We start from the raw sequence: 19,999 nt of genomic DNA on the forward strand, positions 1-19,999 counted from the left end.
TGGTCTTAAAACATTATCTGTCTGGGTGGCTCAGTCGGTTGATCATCTGACCCTTGGTTTTGGCTCAGGTCATGATCTCATTGTTCATGGGTTTGAGCCCTATGTCGGGCTCTGCGATGACAGCGAGGATCCTTCTTGGGTTTTTCTCTTTGCCCCTCCTCCACTGTCTCTCAAAATAAGTAAACAAAAAAACATATCTGCACTTAAAAATTAAAGTCAAAACACAAAAACAAAAAACATACCTGCAAATTCTGACACTCCTCCCAATTAGAGGTGAGAGGTGGGGGGGGGACAGATCCCCTCCCCTTAAATCTGCTTGAGTTGTGACTGTTTAGACAGAGCATGGAGGAAGTGACAAAGCCATGTCACAAAGGTCATACAGCTTTCATGGGGGCTTCTTGGGATTCTTACTCTGAGGGAAGCCAGTTGCCATGTAAATCTGACTACTCTGAGATGGTCATGCTGAAGCCATAAATAGGCACTCCAGGCAACAGCCCAAGGTAAGCTCTTGGCCAAAAACCACCTTCTACCATGTCAACCAATAAGCCATCTTAAATGTGAAGCTGAAATTTTAGAGGACTACAGCCCATCAACTGACTGCACTTTCAGGAGATCCCAAACAAAAATGGCCAAGTCAAGCGCTTTCAAAATTCCTGACTCACAAAACTGGTCAAAGTACCAAATTCCTTTGGATAAACTTATTATACAGCATTAGCAACCAGAATACCTGAGTTTAAGGGTAGTTTGCTCTAATTTTTGCACATGGTAGGAGGTAAACCTCCATATGAATCTTAGAATCAATCAGTTTATCGATTTCAAAGTTATCTGGGAGGGGCATCTGGGTGGCTTCAGCTCAGGTCATGGTCTCACAGGTTCATAGGTTCTAGCCCCAAATGGGGCTCTGCACTGACAATGTGGAGCCTACTTGGGGTTCTCTATCTGCCCCTCTTGTGTTTCCTCTCTCAAAATAAACTAAACTCATCTGGGGGAGCCGCCTGGGTGGCTCAGTCTGTTAAGCATCTGACTCTAGGTTTTAGCTCAGGGCATGATCTCACGAACGAACACCTTGAGTTCAAGTCCCACATCAGGTTCTCCACTGACAATGTGGAGCCTGTTTTGGAATCTGTCTCCCCCTCTCTTTGCCCCTCCCCTGCTCATGTTCTTTCAAAAGTAAATTTAAAAAATAAGTCATCTGGGACCGCACTGCATCTATAAAATCAGTTTGGGGAATATCGGGTTCCTCTGACTTCAGTATGTTTGAAACTCATTTTAGGCCAAGACACTACAACCTCACACATCATTTGCTACAGAATCATGTGGACTTTGTCACATTTTGAGCTCTAAGCTTTCTCAGGCTTATTTTCTCCCACCTTATCTCCGCACTTAGCATCTACCCAACATTGAGCCAAACACTAAAAATGCCAATCTACCCACATACAACTGGTAACATTAAGAATCTCTACTTAATGAAGTAACTTGCCCAAGTTAAAAAGCCTCTCCCAGACTTCCCAATCCCTTCAGCCTGAAGGATATATTCCTATTTTCTCCTCTTAGACTCTATGGTCTAAAAGCTTACCAAAAATGAATACATTCCTCTATTCTTTGCTATCAAGTTTAAAATTGCTGGTCATACCTAATTTCACTGTATAAAGAGGGAGAAGAATTCTTAACTTGCTGCCTGTGAAGCCTGGTGACTAGTAAACACATTTTAAGATAACATGTGCAACTTTGGAGCCAGGACTGTGCTAAACACCACATCCATCAATTTCTATCCCAACTGCACAAAGAAAGTTATGTTCATTTTATTGATAAGCAAACTGCAAATTGGGTAACCTGGCAGATAACACAGCTGGGCAAATAGCTCAATACTTTGAACTTCAGTAGTTAAGATCCCGTTATGCCCCTAAACCATTGTACTAATTTTTGCCTAGAGATCCATTAGGTTCCTAACGTAGCAATCAAAAAGGAGCAATAAAAACTTGAACCAAAAAAAGGACTGAAGATTCTGGATTTGGGATGGCTGGCCTCTTAAACCATATGCCAACCACAGTGAAACAAGGACTAGGAGTATGAGAAAAACAAGGTCTTGACCTCATCCCTGGTACTGACCACACGCGTTTTCAAAGCAAATCCCATGGGAGGGGTGACTGTTAGACTTTCAACAATCCTTTGTGGCTTTCTTTTTCAAGTAACACTGAGCAAACTTCTGAATTCCAAGTTTCTTCTCTTCTGCTTACTTACAGCAAGCTAACAAACTAGCACTTTCTGAAATTCTGCACTATACAAATGAGGCCCACAGAGACCTAGCAACAGAATTACCTTTTAAACATAGGCCTCACACACCTTATCCCAAACAAATGCTTAAGCTAGTGCCAAAGAGTCCTTTGACTAACATCTTGTCAAGTTTCAAGAATGACTAGAGTGAAAGGAGAAAAGATCTTACTTCCAAAGTTCTTTATTAAGCAGATTTTACAGCCAATTCCAGCAAGCTTTTCTCTACATCTATATTCAAAGACCCTGTCCATTTGCTACCGCATTATGAAATTCAACTTAGAGGAAACCTCGTCATTTGGCAAGCTGTAATTCTGTCTGTGCTTCTTTGTGAACTAACAGGAGTACCCTGTAATAACCAGCATCTGAGGATTCTTTTGTGAAATACAAAGCGGGACACAAAATGCTATTAATGCCTGAAACCCAATGAAGGAGGGGCATGTAGTTAATTGCTGTATTCACCATACGCTAATTTTAGGAATAAAACCTATAAAGAATGAAGGCAATTTTAAACTATCGATGGCTACATCAGGTTAGTTAGGACAGTGAGGAAGGGCCGTTAGGTTGATCAGTAATTAATGTTGAAGTAGCTCTGCCAAAAAGGTCCTGAAAGAGTCCTGAATTATAACCAGTTCTATGCCCACAATATGGAGCATCTTTTTATATCACCTAGAAACAAGGTGATGACATATAAGGAGAATTCTAGGAAACAAAAGGTCCTAACTTAAAAACAAAAACCAAAACACATAAAAGCACAATCTGATTTTAAAATGTCTTTATTAACAACAATTAGGTTGCTCATTCCTCTTTGCCCTCTTCCTCACTGGTTTTCTGGACACAGTTCACCTGATCCTGCCAATTAAAAGAAACAATTACTCCAAAATATGTTAAGAATCAGAGTTCTCAAACATTTACCATTTCGCACCAAGTGAACTTCCTAACACCAAACAATACTAATCAAGGAGTGTGGTATTAACAATATTTAATGACCTATATAATTAAGGATTCTTTAAGAGGCAGATGATTTTAACACCAGACTTTGTCACCAGCTAGTTGATTCAAGTTTACTTCCATTCACTACAACTTAAGTAGCAACCACTCTTGCAAGGAAGATATAAGATACTCCATTAATTGGCACCTTCCCTAGGTTTAAGATATAGTCAATTAATTATTGCTATTTCTACCTTATTCTCTTTTCAAACTACGATTATGACAGCCCTTTAAACCTGAGTGTTTATCTAGTTATCTATTTATGCAATTTGTATTAGATGAGAAGACAGTAAGCTATTGTCCACCTACTACCTTTCTGTAAAATACTGGCACAAAGTTATGTCCATTTGTTTACCTACTGTCTATGATGGCTTTCCCAGCTAGAATAGCAGAGTTGAGCTGAGTTTTCTTTAAAATTGCCAACCCGGGGGGTGTCTGGGTGGCTCAGTTGCTTAAGCATCTATCTGACTCTTGATTTCAGTTCAGGTCATGACTTCATGGTCATGAGATGGGAGTCCTCACTGGGCATGGAACGAACATGCTTAAGATATTGTCTCTCTTTGCCCTTCCCCCGCTTACACTTGCTCTCAAAAAAAAAAAAAAAAAAAAAAAATCTCACAAAACCAAACAAACACAAACCCCAAAATTGCCAACCCTTCTAAATACATCAACCAGATGAGATCAACTATAGGAGATCCCATCAAGTGACTATGTGGTTAAAAAACCGGGAACTCTGGGGCACCTGGGTGGCTCAGTTAAGCACCCAACTCTTGATTTTGGCTCAGATCATGATCTCCTGGTTCATGAGATCAAGCCTGTGTCAGGCTCTGTGCTGACAATTCAAAGCCTGCCTGGGATTCTCTCTCTCCTCCCCCTACCCCTCCCTGGCTCACGCACACACCCTCTCAAAATAAACATTAAAATAAAAATACAAAAACAACCAAGGAACTTTAAACTTTCCAAACTCTCCTCTGCATAGTTCAATGGACAAAGGTAGATATACATACATACTCTTAGAGAAAACTGAAGTCCCTGTTTTCCTGAGGCTTGAGCAAACCAACAAACAAGGCCTACAACCTCAAGAAGGCTGTTAAAATGATTATAAATATGTACTATAAAAACATATTCCCTACAAGGAAGTTTTAACACAGAGTAAGTTAAAATGAAATATTCACACGTAAATAATCATGTTTGGAACACCCAAGAGTTGTCCGGAAGGCAGTTTACAAAGTAAGAATGATTCCACTTACCCAGACACTTCCTGAATCTAACAAGTTGTGGCTTTCCTTCTTGGCTCATGTTGTGGGATATCATCTTGAGATTAATAGCTTATCCACCTATCATTAAAAATAGAATTTATATAGCATATTACATTTTTTTAAATTAATTGTTAGTATGTACACTGTATTCTCACATCAACAAGAGGCACATTCTGGGGTACAGGTCTGGGTTCCAATCAGTGGTTTGTATTTTCTTTTGCTGTTTTTACTTAGGAAGGACCTGGCCCACACCAAGGTGACATTCTAAATTTTCTTCACATAACACTTCAGAATTTTTCCTCCTCTACCAATGACCCATTCTGAATGGGTCAAAAGTGGAATTTAGAGTACTAAAAAGATGGCAGTTCTCCACTAATTCAAGCCTTCTTTGTCCATTTTCTCTACATAACCATGTATCTTTTTCTATAGTTGTAAAAGTAACATACAATGTTAACATACAAAGTTAATAACATACAAAGTATAATTGACACACAAAGTTCTATTAGTTTCAGGTACAGATTCAACCATTTTTTTCAATTCTCCTACTGTTTGACACTTTTATAATAAAATACTCCCCACTTTCTCTTTCCCACTCACGTTCACATGCAAACAACTATTTTCAGAAACAAAACACTTGGACGTTATCTTAGGAGAGGTAAACATCTTAAAAATCAAACATGTTTTGCCCCACATAGCTAAATCAAATTATTTAACCTTTTTACAAATCAAACTCAAACTCTTCTACAGGTTAGGACTTCCAAAGAAACTTACTTGAAGTGAATGAGTACTCCAATATCAGCCAACATCAATCATTCTTACCTAAAGAATAATAAAAGAAAGTTAATATAAAAGACAAGGGTATAAAGGTTTTGAAAATGCTAGTTAACTTCAAAATTTAAAGAGTAAATTCCAGAGACAAAAGATTGGGGGCAAGTTACGGAATAAAAAAACAACAGGAAGAAACTTGATGGGGGGAAAAAAATCTAAAATTATTCTTATGTAAAGTAATAAAGTAGACAGCTGAATTCAAATAAAAATTGTATCTTAATTGAAATACAAAAGCCTAACTGCTATTTTCACCAGTCTGAGCACAATCCAGTTTGACTGCAACCCAAAATATACTATCCCTTATGTGAAGGTATGTGACAACGTTTACCTTACCAAATGAGTTTTAACATCAGCTCTCTTTTCATATAAAAGCACATACCCTGCCCCCCATTCAAGTATGTCTTCCATTCTCAGGTGGACTGACCACCTTCAGCAGGAGTCCTCCAAGAAGAGTGCCCTCCCCACTCCACAGTACACAACACTGCAGCTGTTATCCTGCAATCCTATGTATTTGCCTCGTTCTTTCCCTCCAAGTCCTCACTGAGTTTTAAGTTGGGGCAGGAAAGCTATGCCTTATTCGGGACAGCAAGGAACCTGCGTTTTTCTGAGGGAGAAGACATTCACCTTCACTATATATATGCCTGGTAGGGCCGCAGTGCACAAAAACCAGAAAGATCAGCCTTAATTCAAGTTCCAGGTTTTTCTTCCTCCCTGATTATCAGTTACTGCCAAGGGTATAAAAAATAAGAGTTCCCTGTTGCACATGTACCATCCATAAGGGATACTATATCGTTTTGCATTCTCCCCCATTCTCCAGATTATCCTAGTACTCTGCATCCAGCCCCCTTCTCACCCTCCAAATAAAATCTTTTCAGCACTGGTGTTCAAAAGCAACATTTTTATGGTTGATGGTGTACAACTGTGAGAGTTCCACAGTTGAGTCTTAAAAATTGCCAATCATTATCTAGCAGCAATGACAGATGATTAGGAGCAGTCAAATCCTCGGAATTCTTTCCCTAATAGGCAGCCATTTGAGAACTGCACTAGCTGACAGACACTGAAACATTATCAGCTAAAGCCAAAACCAAATAAAGGCCCAGAACAAGCATCCTGGCTCTCTCAAACCTGTCCAAAATCATTAAGGGAAAGGCAATAAAAATGCAGGACTGTTGATCATGTCACTGCAGCTGACAATGATTAACAATAGGAGACATGCAACCCCCATTAAGGTTAAAAGTCCGAAACTAGTCACACGCATCTCTTTTCTTGGGGAAAAATGAGACTATTATACATTCTTGGTAGGTTTTGCAACCTTGTGTGAAGAGCACCCATTCCATTTCTTTCATCTTTCGGAAAGCACCGGTATCTGTTCCAAGGGCCTAACAGTACGAAAATGCATTCTGGCATCACACCTCTGAACTTTAGACCATTCTCATTAAAAAGAATAATTCTGGTTTGCAACAAGGAAACACTATGAAATACAATGCAAGCACCTCGGTATAGTGGTGTTACTGAAGCCCATTTATTCCCAGCTTTTTGAGTGAGTGATTTTAAGATCCTCTACACTAAGATTCACAAATTATAGCTACATACAAATCGAAACTAGTTTAGAATGGACTTAAGTCACAGGTTTCTCATTTCAAAGTGCAAAAGCCTACTCATCTTGAAATAAGCAGAAATGAAGCAAAATTAACCCCCCACCCCAATGATGTTCCTCAAGTCCATATATTGTAACAAGTACGTTCTCTCAAAATTGTTATTGACTGTTAAGAAATGAACCTGAGCTTTTATTTCTAAACACTTGAATCACTAAATCACGGTAGCAAGTGTTGGCCACCGATTTAATGGATTATGCCACAGGAAAATCCCATCGGGGTTGTATGTCAATTTAGCGACACTATTGTCACTAATATTGAGCATTATGTTTGAACTGCATTGTATTATTAACAAAGAGCTAAACTAGTCACCATTTGCTTTTTCACCTAACAGGAGAGTCAAGGTATTTGTTTGAATAGACTACGTATTAAAGTACAAATTTGTCCCCACCTTGTGAATTGCTTGCCAAAGAGCAAGCCATTTTTCTTGATACAATGGAAGAAAATTCTCATAGTCACGAAGAGTTTTCACCGGCATTTATGCAAAGTAAACCAAACTTCCAGTTACAGAGCAGAAAGCATTATACGTGAAAGCTGTTTCCATGCATGCTAGCTAAAAACCAGCTCGGAGACCAAAGTTAAGTTGAATTGAGGTCTGGAACAACAGTCGATGCAAAGCTTACAAAGCTGAAGTCCTAAGCAACCAAAGCTGCTTTTGAAGACTTTTTATTTTTTTATTTTTGGTAAGCATTTTGGATTAGAACATCACATCCCTAAAGCTAAGGGAACCAAATTCAAAAATCTACTCTGAACATTTGCAGTCATCCTACAGAATACGACGAAGAAGTCTTAGGATTGGGAAATGATTCCCAACGTGTATTCAACTGCAGGCAAGTCAACATGCCACACCACTTTCCCCCAGGTTTAGAGCATAGACATATTTAGACAAGTCACATAACTTGGAACTATTCACATTAGATTCCCATCTAAGCCCACGTTAGTAACAAAGGTATTCCCATGAAGCCCATTAAAAAAAAAATTTAAGTCACATTACAAAAAAAAAAAAAAAAACAAACCACTGTACTTTTTAGTCTTAATTCACTCCAACCTGCAGAATGATTACCAAGATTGCATTCTGAAATGGATATTGCTGACCTATGGGCAGGTCAGTTTGCTACAACAGAGACTCAGTATCACATGCTATACAGTCCATGTCAAGATGCTAAAAGCACTCTACTTTCCAAGTATGGTTTGATTCCCTCTCCCCCACACCACTGACGTGTTCCACGTTCTCTTCAGTTACAATGCAACTAAAGGAAACCACACAACTGCATCAGATGTACCAAAGAATCAAGTTTGCACTTTTTATCTGAGAACTGCAACAGCACTGATTTCTGCCTGACAAATTACAGCTTGAAACCCAAACCCACGCAGTTTTGATAACAGCTAGCTTTACCATCCAAGTGTTAGGTGCTGCACTGTAATTTCATGGTCAGAAGTGTGATGTCAGAATGCCCACGGAATAAAAGTACATAGCAAGTCACCAAGTTAGATTATATTGCTTGTTACCTACCTGTATGCAGTCGGCAATGAGAATCTTGGAGCAAGCAGGAATACTACATCCGGGTCCTAATGTCCATTGCCATTTGCGGTACTACGTTCCTCACAGTTACGCACTGCAGAAATGCTGGCTAAATGCAGTTATGTAGCAGGCCACTACTTTAATAGTGCACAATTGCAGTCCAAGAACACCAGAAAACATCCCGCCACAACGTAGTGGCTTGCCCGAGAAAAGCCAAGTATCTAAATTTTTGTCTGCCATAATATGCCACTTATAAAAATTGCACAGGCGTAACGTTACAATTTCCCAAATTATTATCTGTTTGTATTAGTGGTATAATACATCTATATAAAGAGTGGTGGGGTTTATAGGACTTCTTAGGAGTTTTAATTAGTGTTCTAAGCAGAGGATTATGGTTTCACTAAATAATGTGAGCCATTCAGTTAATCTTATAAGGTACCTATTGAATACACTGGGATCTCGTAGAGAATGCAGTTTAAAGATTAGGAGTAATAAGCTTAAAATGATCAGTGTTCCTCTTAAAATAAAATTACGAGAGAAAGTGGAGAAGAGGAAATGGGGGCAGCTGGTTTCTTTAAATAAGAAAAATGGCTGAAATACTTCAAAAGTACTACATTCCCTTTCCCACCCATTTCATATCAGCTTTTAGCAAACTCCTTTTTAAGAGGATTTAAATTCACATTAAGCTAAAAACTACCATATGCATTCCAAGACTTATTGAAAGTCTGAGTAGCTTACAACCCTTGGTACACTGCTGTTTCAGTGAGGAAAAGGCAAAACTTAGTGGAAACTAAGCAACATTATTTGCTAAACAACGTTTAGCAATTCTACAGCCCACAGTAAGGCTAGCAAAACCACAACTTTCAGGAGATTATCCATTAGCATCCTTCACCACTCTTCAAAGGTACAGTACTAACAAAAGCTTATTTTAGGGGTCTGTGCCAGCATCCCTTATAAAGAAAGGCATGTAATCTGAAAAATAAACTGAAACATTAATTTTATAGGCAGATTTTCCCACTTCCCCACCAGCCCCCGCCCACACACATTCACGTTCACCCTCTGTGGGTGTCCCATGAACACCCCTTAATTTGTCATTAGTGGAGTCCCTACCATACAATTCAATCAAATTGTAATGGATTCCTTTCAAATCCAGACCCTTGTTTCCATACAGAAAACCTCATACATATCACCAATTAATGACTTGGGACAAAACTTCCTCATGGATAGAATTATGGTGGAACTACTACCCACTTCCAAGTGTCTTGGGGAAGAAATAATAAACATATTCTAAGGAGATTCTCTTCCTTAATTAGCACACCATGTACCTGTCAAGTCACACAACCAGAATTGAGTGACATGCCTTTATACTCCACTAGTGTTTTACTTTTAGTATTATCCAGTTTCCTATGCAGAAAGTGCTCAGAGTTTCAACAAGAGGTTTCCCTTTGTACTCAGGCACAATACTAAACTTCAGCATTTAACGAAGATTTGATTTAGAATTTTACTTTTGCCAATTAGCACCAAGAACAGAGGTGAAAAGGAGGAAGACACATTCCATAGTAAGAGTTCTGTAATGTACAAATTTGAATGGAACTAAGAACAAAGCCAAACCAATTCAATTACTTTACCTACTTTTAGGAAGCTGTTCCTCTGCTAACATACATACTCTGGGAAAACAGGTTCCCATCGTACTATCAGACAACAGTAACAATCTACTTTAATGTTAAGTCAGAATGTCTTATCCTAATGGAAGGAGATTCAATGAAGTTGACAATCAGCTGACAACACCATCGAAACACTCCAAAACTTTATGGTGGGAGAAAGGGGTATTTGTACTGTGTAGCATGAGCAACTCTCTCCAGATTTAGTGCTACATCAAAAGTAAACTATAGAAAAGCAGGTTAACAAATAGTTTACAGTAAGAATCGTGATCTACAACGCTACTGGTCATTAACAGTCACCACTAGTTCTTAGAAAAGAGAACAAGTTTTCATAGCCCTACAGATTTTGTCCACCAGAAGTAGCACAAGGAGATGTAAAAGTTACAGAGTACAAATGTATACGTAGCTAATCCTACTTCATGGTTACTACGCTTCTTACTTGCAAGTTGAATTTTTCACACTAAACCCCATCTTCATAAATCGCTTGAAGTAATACATGAAAAGGCTTCATGTTTAACAATCTTTAATTCAAATATGAAAGTTCAATACAAGCCATTTGTAGGGCTTGGGACTTGTTCTTTTAAAAACAAGAATGGAGGAATGCAACAAAATGATCTTTCCACTTTTTTCTTCAGAAACTTTCAAGGAAAGGATAGATCATAGGGCCATAAAGATCCATTTAGTCATACCCACTTTCTCCCCCTACCAAGTCTTTCACCCATTCCATAATCTTAATACACATTCCTGAAGGAAGAGTTACAGTTCAGCTTGCTTACATAACCATTTAAAAATACTTAGCACCAGCTTGCTTCCTATAATGCCAAACAAATCATGAAACTACTTCAATATGCATTTCTTCTTTTTAAAACAAGGGGGGGGGTACTTATTTGTAGAAAGCAATGCTTAGCCTACAGATACATTTCCCAGAAATGGCATATGCCATTCAAAGGCCTAGACACGCTCATGCTTTCGAAGTGGAATACCTAGCCTAATGTGCATAGAAGCATGAATGGCAAAGTTGAAGATCAATATTATAACTATTTTTTCTATTTATTTGAAGCACAGTAAAAAAAAAATTGGTACACTTTGGAAATTCAGTGGCACAAGGTACACTGCCATAACTTGAGGGACATTATACAGTTAAAAAAAAAAAAAAAAAAGGAAATAAAAAGGAAAAAGAATTCCCCTGTTGTTTGAAACACTGCATTACATAATTTTACCTGCCCAAACAGACCATTTACAAATATTAGGTCAATAAACTGCTAACATCCATAAAAAGGTAGCTTTCTTACTAAAATGCAAGAATTTAAAAGATTGGTATCTAAACAAGAAAAGACAAAAACAAACTGGAATGAAAACCTAGATATCACATCTAAAATCGGGGCTTTTTGTTTGGGCCTTCATACTCTTCTCTCCCTCTACCATATCCTGCTGGAGTTCCAGGCCCCATTCCTCTAGGACCCTGTCCACCCACAGGTCCCGCACCTCCCTGCCCAAAGCGCTCAGTACGCTATTGGAACAGTAATTAACAGTTCATTATATGTAGTTGATGTCCATGTGTGTTAAGTAAATATTTTAGAAGGTTCCGTAGTCAACGTTCGTCGATACAATCACCAATGAGTCGATCCACAGGTACCGGGAACATAGAAAGGAAAAAAGGGTAATTTGAAAATTAGTTTACGATAATACATGCCTTGTGGTATGTTCCCACTTGAGCCATTCTCATACACCTGTTTCAAAGAATAGGTCTTCCCTGTAGTGCTAAAAAATTTAAGAATTAGTGCAGATGTGAAAACCCATTCCAAAATGAGTTTTAAGAAATTTCACATCAGATTAACCCACTGCAAAAGCTTGCAAACTTCTCACTTTCAAGGTCTGAACAGGAAATTTAATTTCCAAGTAAGCCTAACAAGCCCAACCAGACAGATTCAATTCACTCAATGAAGTGACAAAGACCTACTCACCAGTTAGTGGCATGAGCTGCATAAGAAACCTTGTGCTTTTCAAGATCTTAAGACACATCTGCTAAGTTGCAGAATCTTAAAACATTCAAAGTTTTAATAAAATGCTACCAGACTACAAAAAGAAAAAGCATAAAAGACTAACAGATTTAGTCACTTAACCGGCACAGTAACTTCATTAAAAGTGTTGCCATATTCTCACAGGTATACCACCTTCAGAACCATCACTAAATAAGCAGAGACAATTATGTTCACAGTAGTATAGTTGCAAATTGACTAAATATACAGCCCACCCCCACACCAGCCCAGCTTTTCCTTCGGGTCTTTGAAAGTCTACGAACACTTAGCTATGATTCCATGTTTTGGGGATCTCCCAAACAGCTTAACACCAAGCTTAAGTGACTGCAGTAAAGCAGGACTTCGTTATTCCATCTAGTTTTAAGTACTTTAATCTTAGAAACCTATGTTCCCAAACAGAAAAACCCTATTGATATGCAAAGCACAAAAGCCTTACAAATTCTATTCAAAATAAATCAGTTACAGAGAACATCACTCCAAAAGGGAGGGAAAAAAGCAGTGTTTAACTTCCTATACATAGTTCAAACATGTTTTCTACTATATACTACAGGGCTACTTAAACTAAATCTCAATTCTTTAAACTATTTCTCAAAAACCTAAAAACGTCAGGGTTTTAACACATTGTACGGTGTTTCTCAAAAGCTATGAGAAAATTTGGGGGTTTCACGGTTATGTTATTACATCTTAGAACGCTACCTGTTATAGGAGACAGAAAAAATCTCAATTGTGGGAACATCATGCCAAATTATATTTTACAAATTTGATACAGACCTACAATCTGCCTTTTAGGAAGCGTATAAACCAAAATGTTACCCACGTTATTTTTTAAATTCATTTTGAAGAAAACACCACTACGTTTACCCAACCAGCTATTTATGATTCTAATTCTCAAAAAACCTCAAGTAGGCTTTAAATGGATTAGACCCCATAATAAATCCTTACATTCCTATTTGTAAAATAAACCTAACGAGCTATGTGTTGCAGTTTCCCTCTCCTTTGCCAAAAGCCTGTAGGTGAACCAATCATATTCAACTCAGTTATGAAAATGCACACTTCTCTAAACCCACCTCTAAATCCAATATTCAAATTTCCTATGGATTTGTAAAGCCCTAACACAGCCACTCAGACCAATTCACTTGGTTGTTTCTAAAGCATCCTGACAGACTACCTGTACAGTTAAAATATGAAAGCATCAAGAAGGTTCAGATCAAATGCACACAACTAGTATGCTTAAAATGGTCATGGATTGTTGCTATCCTGTAGCAATATAGAGATGTCAGTGTTTTAGAAGGTGCACCTATTGACAGGCCCAACAAGTGGGAAACGACGAGTCAAAACAGTAAACAACTCCCTTCTCATGGGTAGAAACCACACCAAATATAGGTCAAAGTCCTACACATCACTAAAACATGCCTAAAACTATAAACTGCAAGTCTGATTCATACTTATGGCAAATATCAGCTTAATGAATGACAGTTTGCCATTTGATTACTCTCACGTGGATGTAGAATAATCAGGTACATCATCTAACATTTAGAATTTGGATTTGCCATGTGCTAGAGTGCAAAAGTACACAAGCAATATAATGGAAAGCACCTATGTCTACTTATTGCCGAAGAGAACTCCAACATACTACTGACAGCATTGACTTCTTGTTGGCAACCGTTTCTGTTTAGGTTACCGCATACTGAGTTCTTCTATGTTGCCAAAGTTTTCCTCAATATTATGATTTACATGATACAGGAACTAAAAAGAGGTTCAGTTACCTACTTAAAAAAACAAAACAAAAGAAAAAAAAACAGAAAACAAAACACACACACGTAAGTTGTGAAAAATGAGAATTTCCTTTGTACTACGTCACACAGGATACATTACCATGTCGCTTCCCATCATGGAACCACTCATGGTTGCTGGTGGAACTCCAGGATTAGCTTCATAACCTATGCCACCACCACCACCTAGAGGTGGAAATTTCTGGCCTCCTGAACCATAGGGATCTAGGAAACAAAAATGCTGGTTACAACTCAACCAGAATACAGTTCTTGAATGGTACTGCTAATATTATTTTCATGCTTACCTCCCATGTTCATTGCTCCTCCTCCACCCATTCTCATGTCTCTTTCTCTCTGAAACAAAAAAATCCCTTTCATATGTCCATACCAAGAATTCTTAGACAAAAAAAATCTCCAAAACTCAAAGATGAAGACTATTTTTAAAATCAGTATTCTGAAACCACTTGTTGAAATTCAATTATCCAAAAACCGATAGAGCTTCTTCCTAACCAATGAAATCTTTAGGCCCAGCCAAGAAGATAAAACTCAAAGCGTATCATAATACACTTGTAAAAACAAAAACTATAAAGTGAAATGTTATATTTAACTTAGTAAGACTTCATATTTTTGGTACCTACAAGTTTTGTAGACAACTCCAACTAGACTGCAATAGAATTTTACTTACTGGATCCATGTAGCCCATCCGGCTATAACTTTCCTCTCTTTGGCGCCTCATTTGTTCTTCCATTTCACGTTGACGAATCATCATCTCTTCTTCCCTTCTACGTCGTTCTTCTTCTTGCCTGGAAATATTCATCAAGCACATGAACGGTCACCCACATCTTTTAAAAGTTAATTTGAAGGGGTGCCTGGGTGGCTCTGTCAGTTGGGCATGTGACTTCGGCTCAGGTCATGATCTCAGTTTGTGAGTTAGAGCCTGCTTGAGATTCTCTCTGCCCCTCCCTACCTGTGCTCTCCCATGCTATGCTATCTCAAAATTAATGAACTTTAAAATAAATAAGTCAACTTGGAAAAAGCTAGTGGTCTGACTCAGAGCTTTACAAAGTCTAGGTTAGAGGAACACCTGGGTGGCTTAGCCGATTAGTCACCTGACTTCGGCTTCTCCAAGTTCATGGCAGTTCATGGGTTTGAGCCAGGCACTCTTCTGAGTAGAAAGCCCACTCTGGGGGCGCCTGGGTGGCGCAGTCGGTTAAGCGTCCGACTTCAGCCAGGTCACGATCTCACGGTCCGTGAGTTCGAGCCCCGCGTCAGGCTCTGGGCTGATGGCTCGGAGCCTGGAGCCGGTTTCCGATTCTGTGTCTCCCTCTCTCTCTGCCCCTCCCCCGTTCATGCTCTGTTTCTCTCTGTCCCAAAAATAAATAAAAACGTGGAGAAAAAAAAATTTTTTTAAAAAGAAAGCCCACTCTGGATTCTGTCTCCCTCCCTCTCTGCCGCCTCCCTGGCTCGCTCACCCTCTCTCTCAAAAATAAACATTAAAAAAAAAAAAATTACAAAGTCTAGATTGGAGCAAACACACAGGAAAGCCTGAAGAGAGTCTAGAACAGACCTAGAAGCATTCTGGCAAAGAAAACTGGTGTCCTAAATGAAAACCTTACACTCTACTCTGATTTAGTGTCAAACCAACACTGACATATGTCAGTATTTAACCTCTGTATGCCAACACACTCACCTGCAAGACTTAGATGTATCTTTTCCTCTAAATGTTTATGCAGAAGGCTTAATTTAGTTTAACAAAATTTTACCTTAGCTGCATTTCTTTACGTTTCTGCATTTCTTGATTATGAAGTTCTTCCATGCGTCTTAATTCTTCCTGACGTCTCATCAGATCTAAACATTAGAAAATTTTGTTGTGAATTCACATTAACGGGGTTCTAAAAAGTTCAAAAAGCAATTCAGCCTATCAGTGAAATTTACACAACAGGATCTTTTTTTTTTTTTTACCTTGACGCAAAAGATTTGCCTGATGTTCGTGATAAGCATCTTCCATTTCACTTTCCAATTTGTCCTTTGCATCTTTCATGTTTTTTTCAACTTGCTCCCTTTGCTGTTTCTCCATTTCATCCAGGGACTTCCATCGCTGAGAATATTCATACTCAAATGTGCCATGCTGGGCAAAACGAGGAGGGGTTTCTCTCTCCCTGACAATATTTCAACATGAACCGATTTGTGGATGCACATAAGAAAGACTACTCAATTACCCTAAAAACACTGATTTTGCCCCTGGCCTATCGACTCTAAGAAATACCCAAAGGCAGGGGATGGCAGGGGCGCCAGGGTGGCTCAGCCGGTTGGTTAATCGTCCAACTTCTGGTTTTGGCTCAGGTCATCTCAGCGTCATGAGATCAAGCCCTGAGTTGGGCTCTGCGCATCATGACAACATGGAGTCTGCTTGGGTTCTCTCTTTCTGCTCCTCCCCACTCGCATTCTTTCTCAAAATAAATAAATTTTAAAAAATAGCTTTACATCAGAAATAATACATGTCCCAAGATGGCTGGCTGGCTCAGTCAGAAGCACATGACTCTTGATTTTGCGGTTGTGCATCTGAGCCTTATGAATTTGAGCCCCGTACGGGGTGCAGAGATTACTTAAAAATAAAATCTTTGGGTCGCCTGAGTGGCTCAGTTAAGCACCCAATTTCACTTCAGGTTGTTATCTTCCAGTTTGTGCTGACAGCCCAGAGCCTGGAGCCTGCTTCAGATCCCGTGTCTCCCTCTCTCTCTGCCCCTCCCCACTCTCTCAAAAATGAATCAACATTTTAAAATTTTTAAACCTTTATGTAAAAAAGTAATACATGTCCCAGAATTCTATGGTAACAGAAAATAACGGGCACCGAAAAGCAATCCTACCTTCCTCATTTCCTAATTCTGTTTCCTCTAACCAAATGCCTAATCAAGGAGTATATTGTTTTCCATTCTTAAAAAGGAAGATACCTATTCATCACACAACTGTTCTAAAGACAAAACAAAATTGCATGTAAACTACACCTATCTCAACAATGAATACTAGGCATTTGAAGATCTCTGCTTCAAAACCTCTAAACTTCCTGAGCCTTAGATTTCTATCAAGCATATATGCATTTGAAGAATTTTGCATTTTCTAAGCAAAAGTGAAAAATTACTGCAAATTGTTTGGACTTAAATAAGAAAAATGCTTAAAATTTAAATCAATCTTACTTTTGATACATTGGATTCTTCTGTGCAAGTTTTTCAGGAAGGCCATCTTCATCATCTAATTGTTCAAGTGGTTCCACAATGACTGGACGAGGAGTTCTAGTAACAAAAATGGTTCTGTCTTAACTTCGTTTCAGTTTTGTTTCAACTTCCTCATCCAAGTTAACAAATAAAAATTAAGATAAGCACAAGAACTTACGTTGTTAGTAAGAAAACACCTTCACTGCATCTTTCAAATGCTTTCCTTGCTGCTGGTTTGGAAGCAAACTCAACAATGCCTTTCCCTGTAGATCTCCCGCGATCATCCACAATTACAACAGCCCTTTCAATAGGACCAAACTGGCTAAAAGCTTCTTCCAACAGTTCATTGGAAACATAAGGTGAAAGGTTTCGAACAGAAAGGGCAGCAGCATGTGTGGCAAAGCGAACCCGAAGCTGTCTACCTCTCATCGGTGTATCATCAAGTTCAGCTTTGGCAATTTCAGCCAGTGCTCTAGATTCCTGAAAGTTATCAGACATGCTCATGTTAATTACCTCCTATTGGCTAATGTCCACTCTGAAACTGTTAAAAGCTTAACTCCCACTCCTTTTCTTCCTCAGGCTCAGTTCAAGCAACCCTCCCAGACACCACTCAGGGTAGGTAGTTAAATGTCTTATCCACCCACTCTCCCCTTTTCTTAGGTACCAACAATTATTCGCTATATAAGTGGCATCTTGTTTGTAAAAAAGGTGAAAAATTTAAAAACCAACTTATTGCTGTTGGTTTGAATGCTAGCGTCTGCAGTAGCAAAAAATGAAAACACTCTTCTAAATCCACTTTAAATTAAAAAAAAACTCACAAGTTTAATAAATCCAAATCCTTTGCCTTTGTTGATAAAAACTTCTCCTGGTTCTCCATATTTAGCAAATAGTCTTTTGAATTCATCCTCTGTGATATCAGCAGGTAGATTCCCAACAAATAACCGACAACGCTGAGTGTAAGTTTTCTCTCCAGGCCTCCTCAAGAGAGACAAGTTGGCTTTAAACCCCTAATGAAAAAGGAAGGAAATTTTTCAGACACCAGTCACCTCATCAAGTAGGAAAATTCAGTAACAATGTTCGCTTTTCCCAGCCTGGGTAACACCACCAACGGAGTTATTCTTCAATGCCGTTTAAATTCAAAACAAAGTTTTACTTATTTGCGGATTTCCAATGCAGTTAACTATCCGAACATCAAACAGCCCAAACCATCCAGAACACTCGAGAATAGACCTACAGCCCTCTCTAGACTCGACTCTACATGAGCAACCTCGTCAGCTGTATATGCTTAGTGTCGCTAACAAATCTACATCGTAGCAGACGTTAAGTCAAATCAAGTATTACATGAAAAAAAATGACCAAAACCCTGCTGTCACCCACATGACTTGTGCCTGCTCCTGTAAGGCCGAAGTTCCCAGATCTCTCCAACCCTACACAGCACGCTCTAGTCTGGTTCCCAGGACCCGCTAGCTTTTTCAGGGCAGCTTGTCATCGCCTGCCTCCCCAGGCCAGCCTCCCTCGGGCCGTCCTACTCCGGCAGCGGCCCCGCCCTCGGCCGCCCGCGCGCACGCGCTCTTTCCGGTCTCCGACAAAATGGAGGCCGGGAAAGGAAGGAGGAGGGGGCCGCCGCCATCTTAGGGAAACCGACGCGTAGCTCCGGGAGATACTCACCTCCGAGTCGGAGATCTTCTCCTCGCTGCGGCCACCAGGCCCGCCGGGTGGGGGCCCCTGGTGGTGCTGCTGGTGGTAGGGTGGGTGGTGCTGCCGGCCTCCTCGGGGCTCCCCGCCGCCTCGGTGTGGCGGCTTGGGGTGGCCGCCAGGAGTACTTAGGCCCGGGCCGCCGCCGGGCTTCGGCCCGCCTGGCATTTTGCCGCCTTTCGGGCCCCCGGGTCCTGGGCCCTGCTTAGGACCGGGTCCCGGGCCCCCTGCGGGTGGAGGCGGGGGGCCCCCGGCCTGAGGTGGGGTGGTGGGGACACCGCTGCTCGGCGGCGCGGGCGGGGGCGCCCCGGGGGGCGCCGAGGTGACAGCGGGCGGCGGGGTCGGGGTGGGGCCTGGGCCCGTAGGGGCCCCAGAGGTCGGGGGAGTGGCGGGCGGTGCCGAGCCGGAGGCCGGCGGAGCGCTGCCCACTCCAGGAGCCGGGCCGGGTCCCTGAGGAACGACGGGCTTGGACGAGTCCTGTGGCGGCGGCGGCGGCTGCTGATGCGGCGGCTGATGCGGTGGTGGCTGAAGTGGCGGCGGCTGCTGTGGTGGCGGCTGCTGCGGTGGTGGCTGCTGCTGTTGCTGGTGCGGAGGCGGTGGTGGGATTGGGGGCTTGGGGCCACCCTGGCCCGGGCCGGGCCCCATGGGTCCGCGGTTCTGATTGAGGCCCATGCCGGGCGGCGGGGAGCGGAAGTCGTGGAGGCCGCCGCGGCCGCCGCCTCCTCCGCGCCGGTGGAAGCCGCCACCGCCACCGCCACGGCTCCGGAACCGATCCCGAGACATGTCTGTAATCAAGGGGCGGTCGAGGCAGAAGCGGAGAAGACGCTCTGGGAACGTGGAGGCCACCTTGCTTCGCACAAGATGGCGGATGACACAGGCGGCGCGCCGCCTTTGTCCTCCTCTTATATAGGCCAGCTGGCTTGGCCCCGCCTACTTCTCGATCTGTAGCTCCATTAGCCAATTGCAAGTACGGTACTTGATGACACAAAGTGACGGAACGCTAATCTTTCCGATTGGCTTCCGGATGAGAGGAGGGAGGCTTGGAGGGGCTGAAGTTTCCAGTTGGCCAATGAGCAGAAAAGGAGTTGGCTGCAG

At 41.0% G+C, this 19,999-nt stretch overlaps 2 protein-coding genes and 1 long non-coding RNA gene across 4 annotated transcripts in view; 1 reads left to right on the plus strand and 2 right to left on the minus strand.

Moving 5' to 3' along the window:
• The window catches only part of ZMYM6 (zinc finger MYM-type containing 6), a 97,567-nt gene extending 92,969 nt beyond the window's left edge, over positions 1 to 4,598 (minus strand). The window contains exon 1 of the mRNA XM_040468738.1: positions 4,512 to 4,598. The gene's annotated coding sequence lies outside the window, so the exon portion shown is untranslated. The remainder of the gene's footprint in view (positions 1 to 4,511) is intronic.
• On the minus strand, positions 3,030 to 19,791 carry SFPQ (splicing factor proline and glutamine rich). 2 transcript variants are annotated; one of them, XM_040468810.1, is made up of 12 exons: positions 18,878 to 19,791; positions 18,028 to 18,216; positions 17,388 to 17,689; positions 17,192 to 17,287; positions 15,960 to 16,156; positions 15,761 to 15,845; positions 14,683 to 14,800; positions 14,303 to 14,351; positions 14,101 to 14,222; positions 5,292 to 5,339; positions 4,512 to 4,598; positions 3,030 to 3,123 (listed from the first exon to the last, which is right to left on the minus strand). In XM_040468810.1, the coding sequence occupies exons 1-10, from the start codon at positions 19,685 to 19,687 to the stop codon at positions 5,316 to 5,318; spliced, it is 1,992 nt and encodes a 663-aa protein (XP_040324744.1). In that variant the 5' UTR covers positions 19,688 to 19,791; the 3' UTR covers positions 3,030 to 3,123; positions 4,512 to 4,598; positions 5,292 to 5,315. The 2 variants fall into 2 exon arrangements, with proteins under 2 accessions (XP_040324744.1, XP_040324738.1); XM_040468804.1 differs by having other exon boundaries at positions 5,292 to 11,696; positions 18,878 to 19,790.
• LOC121026016 (uncharacterized) lies at positions 7,860 to 18,257 on the plus strand. Its single transcript, XR_005788227.1, has 4 exons — positions 7,860 to 7,952; positions 10,937 to 10,941; positions 15,155 to 15,166; positions 18,245 to 18,257. It is a non-coding gene; the product is annotated as an uncharacterized LOC121026016 (long non-coding RNA).
• Positions 19,792 to 19,999: the final 208 nt, after the last annotated feature.

The sequence above is a fragment of the Herpailurus yagouaroundi genome, unplaced genomic scaffold, assembly GCF_014898765.1.
Source record: "Herpailurus yagouaroundi ecotype Mexico unplaced genomic scaffold, PumYag 77, whole genome shotgun sequence".
NCBI lineage: Eukaryota > Metazoa > Chordata > Mammalia > Carnivora > Felidae > Herpailurus > Herpailurus yagouaroundi.